At 34.8% G+C, this 12271-nt stretch overlaps 1 protein-coding gene across 3 annotated transcripts in view; it reads right to left on the bottom strand.

Annotated features, from left to right (window-relative positions):
* Nucleotides 1-12271, bottom strand: part of LOC150101471 (uncharacterized) — a 243853-nt gene that overhangs the window by 132094 nt on the left and 99488 nt on the right. For all 3 annotated transcript variants that reach the window (XM_090400096.1, XM_090400094.1, XM_090400095.1), the window contains exon 3: nucleotides 3435-3504. In XM_090400096.1, the coding sequence (XP_090256222.1) occupies nucleotides 3435-3504 (70 nt within the window). The remainder of the gene's footprint in view (nucleotides 1-3434; nucleotides 3505-12271) is intronic.

Here is a 12271-nt window from a genome sequence, read left to right as displayed (position 1 = left end):
CAATTATAAACAAAAATGGATTGAACAAGTAAACCGAATAGCCAACACCTGACATCCAAAACAAATACTAAAATATAAGCCAATTGGAAAAAGAAAGCAGGGAAGACCTCAAAAAAGGATATTGGATGGATAATGAGACCGGAACAGACCAATATGGTCTATACTAGTAATTAGTGTTATGATGATGATGATGAGAGAAAAGATTAGCAAAACAATTTTTTTTTTTTTTTTTGCCAGGATGGCAGGGGGGGGGGGAAGGTTAAAACATAAAATCTGATAATATTGGAGTTCTAAAAGATTAATTCGGAGGATAACTGTTGATAGAAAGTAATAACGATGTAATCTTTTCATGTAGTATTATCATATGCAATTTGCCACCTGAGGACAGGAATTTAATGATAATCTCATGCATACAACAACTCCTCAATGCTAATTCCAAAGGCCATTACTTGCCTTCCATTACCTACACATCTGTCTCCATATATCTGATATATCAAAACCATCCTTATATCCTCCACTTTTGGCTCTTCTTATTCCCAATTCCTTACACTATTTCTCCATTTCATGCTTCTTACCTTGTCAATTTCACTATTAATCTGATATTTGTTTATATACTTATCAAATATTTCACATTCCTTGACTCACTATCCTTGAAACTTCCACATAACTCCAAATAACGGTGAGCAAAGTTTGAGTCAACTTGGCAGTCATAACTTGAAATTTTTTCTAATTCCCATACATTCACAACAAACATTTTCACCCCACTAACTGTAATCCACCGTGTATTTCAAGTATACTTAAGAAATCCAGTATGCTATGGAATTCAGAAACAAATGTTACGACAAAGAAGGTATGTTCTATTCACATGAATAGCCTTCATTAAATGAGAAGTAAATATGAATTTCACTGCACTATAGCAAGTTAGTTAAGTATTCCAAGACCAGACTACAGATTAACCTTAAAATTGACTAGAAACAGTACATGCAAAAGACTGAAAAAGGACAGAGCAGCCATATTATATTACTTCAACAACAAAATCATCCACGATCTGGACAATGGAATTTACGAAATAGAATTACAATCAATCAACTTAATACAGGTAATTGATTTCAAGAACTAGACTAAAGTCAAGCTTATGCTATACGGAAGGAAAAACTAAACCAATGTCAATCAAAGTATCAATAACAAGTACCTCATGATTACAGGTGTTCCTTCAAATAACTGCAGAAAATTGATTACTTAGCATGCAGAATACCACTAGGTTATGTAAAATACTGTTCTGATGACAATATCTAATAATTTATAAAATACAGTTAGAGAAAAATTCACCTATTAATTTTATTTAAACAGGATTATTAAGATTAATGGACTAGTAATTGAAATTAACTAAATTTTGGATAAGAGCACTAACGAAGTGTTAGCAAGTTAAGATATTTTCTGTTGTCGTATAGAATGAAAGAATCCATTGGCAATAAGCATGCTGAATCCATGATGTCAATAATTATGCCATTTCCATTAGAAGGCTTTAGTTCATGAACTTCAACAATAAAAGAAAAAGACTGAATGAAAGCAGTTTTTGGAGAAAATAAAAAACAGAAATTTAAGCTTGAAAATAATGAAAAGATTAACAAGTAACAGAATATAATGAATTTAATTTAATCCTTTATCCCAGTGAGAGCAAACAAAGTTTACGCCTGAAAATATCTTCAGGACTAAATATAGTGTTGTACTATCTTACCCCAGTAAGTAGTGCAACACCAAGGCAACTCGTGGCAAGGGGTGTTGGTAGCTTACTCCACCTTTGCCACGAGTTGGCTTGGTGTTGCACTACTTACTGGGGTAAGATAGTACAACACTATATTTAGTCCTGAAGATATTTTCAGGCGCAAACTTTGTTTGCTCTCACTGGGATAAAGGATTAAACTAAATTCATTATAGTCAAACCTAGTGATAAATAAACTTTCAAGTAACAGAATAATTCAATCAACATTTTAAAATCTATTACTAACAGCTACTGTGTATGGGAGGGAAATACCACTTATTTGCTGCCAGGCAAATGCCAACTACTAGCATTTGTCTGATCTATGGAAGGAAATTAAAAAGCACATGCAAAGATTAATGCTTACCACAAAAATATCTAGTTATTACAATATTCAAAAGAACGTGTGAAACAGATGAGGCCGCATTTCACTTGTAATGATTTAAACACTATCATAATTTACCTGGAATACTTATTACACTACTGGCTCTTCTGATTAACCAGATATGTCTGCTGCCCATCATGGACAATGGCTGAAAGTATCTCAAGCAAAAAAAAAAAAAAAACAGCATTTACACCATAACAGTGCTTATATAACAGGAGTATGTCTCAACCGTGAGATGCGGTGATTAATACCCTTGGAGGGTAATGGATGGCAATGCTGTAGCCAATGAAGTTCTAACTGAGGCTCGGCTATTGTTGTTACCCTCTTGCCATGATCAGAGCTTTAATAGCTCAATAACACCTTATCCCTACACTGTCCTCTACAGATAACGGGGAAGACGAAAAGCTTCGCCCCTTTAAGCCAGTCCTTATAAGGATAAGGAAAATTCATGACAAAAGCAGCTCAAACTTTCTGTATAATTTAAAATCGCATACTCAACCAAATACATTTTCAGACTTTTTTTTTGCTATCAGCTGCAACATCTAAAAAGCTGTCTACACAAATTTTTAACTCCTGGTCTCACAGAATGCACTGTATGTGAAATATTTCATAAGTAAAAAGATGTCAAATAATGTTTGCATATGAGGTTTGAACCACTTCTAATATAAATCCTTATTTGGAAGTAGAGCATGTGAAGGCACTCAATGGAGAAACTGGTTCATCTGAAGTTTCCGATTTTCAAGTTTCCTAAATCTCTACATAAATTTATTCTTTACATTTTAAAGAATACACAATATTTACTTACAATGGTAAGTGAAGATTGCCCATAGCCAAAAAAGTTAAGAAATATGGTATTTTATCCAAGCAAAAGGTAACCAAGTTTTCTGAATGTGACAGCATTATAACAAAGCACAGATCTACCTTTGCCATTAGAAGAAAAAGTTGAGTAAGATGGTAGTACTGAAATCAAGTAATAAAATTCTACTAAAGAAACATTATTCATCTTAAATGGAATCTCGGTTTTTTCTTTTTAATAAAGATTTTTCTGGAGGGAGAAAATTAAAATGATAGTACTTTCATTTTCATATTTTCCTTTTCAAGAAACCAATCAGAAAGAATATTTGCAGTAATAATTATCTGGGGAAAAAAAAAGATACCAAAGCTATTCCAAACTGAGATGGTAAGTTTGTAAAAGATGTCTAAGGCAAAATATTAAAAACTACAAATTGAATAATCAGTTTCATTATTAATTTAATTAAGCAAAGAAATATTCAAGAAAGAACAACATACACTGTTGTAGCTCTTCACTTTCAGCCCCTTCATCATCCGATTCTGTACCCGAATCATGATCATCATCAGCCTGCAAAAATTTAAAAGACAGTCATTAATATGAATATTTAAACTTTATAGCAAGTTGATATTGAAATCATTTGAAAAAAAGTTTCTATTGTTTCTTAGGAGAAAAAAAAATCCAGTATACACTTCAATTACTGATTATATCTTCATGGGGTGTATAGGACACTATATAATTAAATTATTGGATTCTATGAATAAATTTATTTCAGAAAGTATACTGCCAGTATAAATATGGCAACATTATCTGAAAGAAAAAGAAAGTATAATATCTGTCTTATGAACTAAAAAAAATCTTGAAACAAATATCCTGTGAAAGGTTGAAAACCAACAGCACATTTGCACAGGAACTCAAGAACCCTAATCTAGAGACCAAGTGTCTTACAATAAACTTATTTTGAAGACCTTATTATGGTAATGCAAATTGAGGCCATGTGCTACATGGGTAGCCAGAAGAGCAAACTATTGTCTCTAACATGCAAGGTAATAAAAACACCATAAAATACTATCTAAAAAAACATCAGAGATACTGTATTCAAATCCAACCTGTTAAGTATAGCAGATATTATCCACTCAGCCATCCAAAGTCAGTACATTTTGATCAACACTGCTAATGCACAGCTGACTAAACAATGCGACTTACTGGTATTGTAATTAAATACAGAAAATAATTTCCTGGGCAAATTTTAAAAAATAGGAACTGGAAAATAACTTGCTTATGCCTACAGTCTGACTGAAGATAACAGCAAAGTAATTTTTTGAGTCTTTTAAAGGAAGACCAAAAAATTGAATCAAACCCAAATAAAATATGCTCTGAGAAAAAGATGTAGGACTAATAATGATTAGTACCAGGTGGATTCCTGTTGAGGATATGGATAAATACTAACACCACATACTTGCATAAAAACATGCATAAATTCACAAGGAGAAGACACTCAGAAATATTTCCTTATTATTAATGAATGATAGTTATTAGCATCAAACCATGATTTCATAGGAAAATTCACTGTCACACAAAGCTCACAGCTATTCCTTAAATGCATTCTGCTCACTACACTCAGCCAATACATTCCACCCATTAACCACTCTCCAGGAAAAGAACCTAAACTTCTCACATCCCTGCTTACATTCTCCTCATATAGCTTCCAGATCAGAAATGGCTCCTTGTTCTACTTATATCTTTTCTCCCTATTCATTGACTAATCTCCTCCACATAAATTGGTAATGGGTATTTCTGGATTAAAGTTTCAATCATATCACTTCCTATTCATGAGGCTCTGCCAATTGCATTTCCTCAATCTTTCTTCATATCCAACATTCAAGATACTAGAAATTGGATCCACTCCAACAGATTTTCATCCCCTAGAAAATCAGGTAGTAAGCTGTAAACAGTAATCCACATGCAACATGGACGCCTTGCACAACTCACAATCCACTGCAATCAACTTTGTCCGTCACTCCCAGATCTCTTATCTCCCCCCCCCCAAAAAAAAAACTGCACCTATCCTTGCCTACCAAATTACGAATTGCACATGATCTAGGATCATGGAACTGGCAGTTCCCAATAGTCTTCATCTTCCTGAAAAGAAGATGACTCTTCAGTTCAGTTCTTCCCAATTTCAACTACAAAACTGCATATTGCTCTTGCAAAATTAAATATATTACTGTGCACACATCTATTCTGTTAAAATAATCAGATATTGCATCCCAGAATTGAGCTGACAACAATGGTATTATCTTTAATGGACAGCATGGATTTGTTAAAGGGAGGTTATGTTTTGGTAATCTACTTAAACAAATCCATGCTGTCCATTAAAGATAATACCATTGTTGTCAGCTCAATTCTGGGATGCAATATCTGATTATTTTAACAGAATAGATGTGTGCACAGTAATATATTTAATTTGGTGGAGAGGGATACACAGTAGTATACTTAGATTTTGCCAAAGCTTTTGATAGATTATTGCATGATAAGTTGATAGTCAAACTAGAGCAGATGAGACTGGATATTAGATTACTGCATTGGATCGGAGATTGGCTATCTGATAGATATGAGTAAGTTGTGTATGGGGAGAAATATCCTGGAAGGGAAAGTCATAGTGGTGTGCCTTGGGGGGGGGGTGATCTGTTTTAGGGCCATTGCTGTTTAACCTGTATGTTAATGATATTAGCAAAGATTTGGATGGGGATATTTAGTTGTTTGCAGATAATGCACAGTTGGGACAAATTATGAAGAGCAGAGATGTGGCCTTACAAGAAGACTTGAACAGATTAAGTGAATGGGCATGGGAATGTGGATGCCAGTTCAATGTTGCAAAATGTATGGTTTTAAAATTTGGGAAACAAAGATGAGATGTAGAATTTATGTTTTTGGTGAGGATATGTTGTCGGAGGTAGAGGAATTAAGAGATACTGGAGTGATAGTGGATAAGGATCTAAAATTTAGAGAATATATTGCCAAAATTGTGAGGACAACACAATTTTGGGAATGATGTGGAGGACACTGACTTATAGAAGTAAAGAGATTCTTATTCCACTGCATAAGGCTCTGATTAGGCCACACATGGACTACTGTGCACAGATTTGGTCACCTGGTTTTTCAAAAGTATGAAGAGATGTTGGAAAGTGTCTAGAGGCAACTGACTGACTAAGGTAGTTTCTGATCTCTGAAATGTCAAATATGAGGAAAGGTTGAGAAGATGCAATTCACAGAGTCTAGTGGATAGGAGGAAGAAGGGTGATGTGACAGAGACCTACAAGTTAGTAAGGGTAGTTATAGGATCAATGTTGAAGAGGTTTCACAGAAAATGGTGAGAGATCATGGGAGAACCAGGGGTCATCCCTGGAAGCTGTATAAAGGAGGGTGTGAGCAAGGAGTGACAAGCAGGTTTTTTGCATGCAGAGTTGTGAATGATTGGAATGCCTTACCTGAGAAAGAGTTTCATAGATGCTGTCTTAAGGTAATATAATAATAATTTAAACTTCTCCTAATATCAGTAACAGCCCCAAAATAGACCCCTGCAATACACTGCTAGTAACTTCTTCCAGAATACCAGTTGTATATATAGATATACAACTTGCTGATACCTATCTGATAGTAATCTCCTATTGAACTCACTAATCTAACCTTATCTCTCCCAATTTAATTACCCGAATTGTCTTGTGGTAATCTCACAAAAGGCTCTTGCAAAATTAAATATATTACTGTGCATACATCTCTTCTGTTAGAACATTCAGATATTATATCCCTTTAACAAGCTTATGACCACAGAATATTGCCAATTCTGCAACACCTTAAAGTATAGCCCTAGGTACAGATTGGCTTTATAGTTCCCAACCTCAGTCTTAACCACAACCCCTCCTGTAAAGGAAGGCAAATTTTATCCTCATGCATGAGGTGATATATTTGTAGGTTGAAATTACCTTGCATTGTCCACTGAATATCTCAGCTACATCCTCTGGAGCAGTTATCAGTCCACCATGTTCATCAATTATAATATCAGCCACTCAACCATTTCTTGGTTTGATTAGCTAATTGCTACTCATACTACATACTTGTTATCCTTATCAACAAAGTCCCATCTCTAGCTTTTGCTATAAAATAAATGCAACTGATTACTACTATCAAAACGCCTTCCTCCAAATTGCATGCTCATTCTCTTCATTCAGCCATTTACATCCTCCTTATTTAAACCTTCTGACCTTTGGAATACATTCAGACACTGCTGCCATTAAATAGGTTCTTGATCCTGACTAGCACACAAGCTGCATTTCCAGAGATTTTCATAATCAAATGTCCTTGTAATTTTATATAAAGCATTTCCAAAAGAAAGTCCTTATGTGGGTTTAATCTTTTTGTTACAAGATGCAAGTCTAATGTGAAGTTATTTTCTATAAACACCACACATGAAAAGTTGCAAAACCTAAGCATACCAATACCATATGTGGACAACAAATAAAATTTCCTACATTTGCAAGGACAAAAAAATCTGAACTCCATTTGTGCATTCAACAGGCAGTCCTGAAAAATAAATTTTATCAATTTCCTTGTAAATAAATCAGCATGTGATGTTAAGGAATACAGAGAAAAATGTAAGAAACCAAAACTGTAGTCAAAACAAAGTCACCAGAAGACTTTGGAAACAAAAAGTGGTACAACTATATATAAAGAGTATTAGAAATGGGAATTGTTGTACTGAAAATGGATTATTCTTGATATTGTAGTAATTACTTTTGTGAAATTATTAAAATGAAACAAGCAGCCATGGAACAGCTGTAGAAAATACTCCAGAGGGATTCAGACAAGAGTGTGTTTCTTGTCTGAATCCCTCTGGTACGTAGGGAAAAAACATCAGAAATCTGAAGTATGGAGGGGGGGGCTGAAATAGATAATATTGAGCCTGCAAATGCAGATATATATTTAAAAAAAAAAAAAAAAAACTTGTTACATTAAATTCAGAAGGCCTGTTCAAAAAGGTCAAAATTCCAAGTGACTGGAGCATTTGTTGTAGTCACCTATAAGAAAGGGAAATAAAATTAAATGGAGAATTACAGAGGAACTTCCTTAGTCGTGTTCCTAGTAATATTATGCGGGCATGCTTGGGAGAAACTAAGAAAACTAAGTCTGGACTTGCAGAACATGCCATCTTCACTAGACATAGAGTTCACTGGAGAAAGACAAGAGTCCTTCACAAAAGTCGGTTCCTCATGGAACGCCTTTATAAAGAAACATGTGAAAATTTACTTCATTCTCCTAACTTAAACAGATCCTTACATCTATCCCCTTTATGAGAGATAGTACTTCATAAATCAGCTAATCTTTCCTAACTTTTTATTGTATACATTTTTTTTTTTGTTAGAAAATTTATTTACCTTTTTAGTTATCTTACACCAGCTACTTAGGTGGCGCTTTTTGGAATTGTCAGTTATTGTTTAATTTGAGCTTAAAATGTAGTGAAGTTGCCTGTGACACACAGGCGAAAATTATACTATTAAATAATCTTTTTACGTGAGTTTTCCGTTATTAATTTTGTATCGATATGTCTACTCATGGTATACCTCTTTTAAAACTTAAAACTGTTTAAAAAACTTAGCGTAAGATGAACTGAGGTTAGACAGTCCTCAAGATCAGATTTTCCTTTAAGTAGAGAACATTGATCCTTAAATTCTGTAGATCTAGAAAAAGAGATTCAATAGGAGCCAAGGAAATGAAAAGCAATTTAAATATGTGTTATATGATACAAAAAGAACATTATACAGAGCAGCATATGACTTAAAGTCTGCAGTAAGAAGATAATACAAGTTCAATTGATCTGAAGTCAGATGTAGGTCAAGACTGCCCATCATCAGTTATTCATCCATATGAATTGTAGCATTAAACCTGATATCAAAATCTGAGATACTAAAACTCAGTTCATATAAAAGAAATGCTACTTTATATCTACTAATTGTCCGTGAGGTTAGCAACAACCATATGCCTGGGGAAAGAGTGTCCTAGGTTCAATTCCTGTCGAGAACATGAGGAGCTTAAGAATTTCCTCAGCCATAGCCAAGTTAGTCGGTCTTGGGAGTGGACAGCAAGGTTTTTTCCCCAGTTTATCTGGGGTTTTTCATCCTGCAAGAAGGCAAACTGGCCCGTGAACACACAGGCTACAGTCAGAGGATATAGTACAGCAAGGAATGCAATGGGAAACCACCTTGCTCATAATCATTTCCCTAGTATGCTACCATACTAGGGAAATTAATAGAATAGATCTACTAATTTTTTAATTTGTTCGTTAGCGATATAGGGAAGGAGCTAAGAGGAACAGTTCATTTGTTCGCTGATGATGCAAAGTTGGGTAGGGCAATAGTGAATGCAGGTGTCAAATTCTTGCAGGATAATTTGGATAGATTGGAGTTCTGGGTTAAGGAGAATGGATGTCAATTTAATGTGACAAAATGTAAGGTTATGCATTTTGGGGTGAAAAGATTAGCAGCAGTATACCACATTGGTAGAACTATACTCCAGGAGATTGATGAGGCCGGGGACTTGGTTGTGTTGGTGGATAGGGAGATGAAGTTTAGGGGACACATTGCAAAAGTGGCTAAATCAGCTCATCAAATCACTTGGTTGCTGAAAAATACTTTGACTAGCAGAGACAAGCAAGTTATTGTTCCTCTGTACTGAACCTTGATAAGACCTCATCTCGACTACTGTGTCCAGATTTGGTCACCTAGGTTTCTTCTTGATGGGGAGGAGGTGGAGAGGATCCAGAGGCGAGTGACCAAGATGATAGCAGGTCTATGGAATGAACCCTATGAGAACAGGTTGAGGATTTGTGGGTTGCAAAAATTGGTTGATAGGCAGAAGAGGGGAGATATGATTGAGACATTCAAATTGCTGAAGGGTTTCTATAAGATTAATTCAGAGGATTTTGAGATCAGGACTGTTGGTGGGAGAACTAGGAGACATCTATGGAAGCTGGGCAAGAGTGTGGTTAGCAAGGGTGTTAGAGCTGGGTTCTTTACTTTTAGAGTGGTAAATAAGTGGAATAAGCTGTCAGTCTGTTGTGGGTGCTATGACAGTGAGTGAGTTCAAGGCAAGGTATGACAGATACTGTGAGAATGTCTAATAGTTGTGTGGACATGATGTTTAGGGCCTCCCTCGATGAGTCGAAGGACTCCCTGGAGTTGCCTGTAATAATTCTAGATACTTGTAAATCTACAGGTCTTCAGGACTAAACTGAACTGTTGTAACCAACTGTTTTGAAAATCAGCTAATGAAAACTAAAATTGATGACCTTATAAATTTCAGCTATTTAAGCACAATTTAGTGAAGCTGGAAAACTCAATACAGAAACATAACAGAATAAGCAAAACTGGTATGGTGAGGAGTCAAATGAATTAATTTAAATGGCATAAAAGAAATGGCCACAATATCAAATTAACAGTATAAGGGAGTATTCAAACTAATTTTAGCTTATGGATATGAAAAGTTGGGATTTCAATTTATCATTTTAGGAATAAAATGATAAATTGAAGACTAAGACCATGTATTCAAGAATGTAGAAAAACTTTTCTGCTTGTCTTGAAAGGAAGGAAAGGAAGTGCATATGAGTTACTGAAGAGGCAATTTGATGTGAAGTCAATAGTTGATATACAAGCAGCCAAGTTGTGAAGATACTTTACTGGTTTGCTCATGCTTGAGTAAAGAATCAAACAAAGAATAGAATTTCTTGGCAAGTATGATTTATTATCTAACTAAGCAAAGACTTACTATCTCTCTCTCTCTCTCTCTTTTAAATGTGGTGAGTCATATTTCCATAGACAAGCATGGAAAGGTGCGTCACTGATTTAGTTATATATCTCTACAAGTCTAGTTCTTACTGAATGAATGCTTTTAGGATTGTTTGAAGAATTAACTTAAACAAGCAGGGTAAACTAAAATCCTACCATGTGCAGAACCTTGACCACTAAATAAATGGTCAAGCCCAACCTGTTTGCTGGATTTGGCTCGGCTATCACAACATAGAGCTTCACTATAATGGGTCTTGCCTGTGATTATGAAGTGAATGACATGGTGCTATCTGGCTGACCCAACACAGAGTCAATATCCTGGAGCAATCCAGGTACAAAAGTGATCTTAAATCAGTGTCTGGAACCCTCTGATATCCTGAACAAGCTTTTTTTTTTTAAGCTAGAACTAGTCTGGATAGTGATCTTTCTCATAATGCATGGTAAAAGACATGCAAAAAAGAAAATGTGCTAATCATTATGGGATACTAAGGCTTTCTGATGTGAAGTCATCCGTCTGTACACAAGTAGCCTAATCATGGAACTACTTCACATGCAAAACTTACATTTCAGTAAAGGATAAAACATATTTGTCATGAATAAATTTACATGTACAAGAATTCTAAAAGAAAAAAAAAAAATGTAGAAATATTAAAAATGAAGATATTAAGAAGGAACTTGACATTCAAATTCAAGAATGTATCAAGTAAAGCTAATTTAAAGACTTTGTCACTTAGAAGTTGAGAGAAAAGTTAGTATAACAAATGCTTGATGCTATGATGAAAGGAAACACCAAGATCTAGATGAACTGATGGAGTTAGTAGTGCCTTAGAAGACTGAAATATAAGACCACAATACTGTAGATTGGCTACTTTTAGCCTAATAAGCCATGGGAAGAGTTAGAATGTGGAACATAAAAAAAGGTGGTAAAATTCTTAGAGCTAACGAAAAGCTTAGAAACAGAGAAAAGAGTACTTAAAGAATTAAAAGACAAAGGTGACAAAAAGTGAAGAGAGTTCAAATGTCTAGACTAATTACTTTGAAAGATTCAATGAGTAAGGTAGAAATGTAGAAAGGCAATTAAAGTAGATATTTAGGAGGTATAATAAAAAAGGTTTACAGTGGTCATGCTGCATAATTCAGGAAGCCCGAGTCAAATGGTTGTATTCCAGATGATTGATGTACAGCTTTCATAGTACTCTTCTAGAAAGTCTGAACAGAAAAATTAAAGAAATTTTCCTAATGATGGAATTTATATAAAGATACTTGAAGCTGAAGAGAAAAAAAAAAGTAACTTTAAGAACAAGCAGAGTTCAAGCCAAATAGGGAGGTATTAGGATCTGATTTCAACTTCAAAACATTTGAACTTGTGGAAATATAATAAAGACTTGTATTTAGTTTTGTAGATCTTGAAAATGCATAAAGTTACAGAGAAAAGCTTATCAAATCACTACAATTATGCAGTGAGAGAGAAAGGGGGAGACCGATATGTAGCCTAC

Source organism: Typopeltis vanoorti, chromosome 11, assembly GCF_054136105.1.
Source record: "Typopeltis vanoorti isolate ZY-2024b chromosome 11, IOZ_Tvanoo_1.0, whole genome shotgun sequence".
Classification (NCBI taxonomy): domain Eukaryota; kingdom Metazoa; phylum Arthropoda; class Arachnida; order Uropygi; family Thelyphonidae; genus Typopeltis; species Typopeltis vanoorti.
The sequence above is the reverse complement of the archived record's forward strand: the minus strand, read 5'-3'. Positions and strand labels throughout refer to the sequence as shown.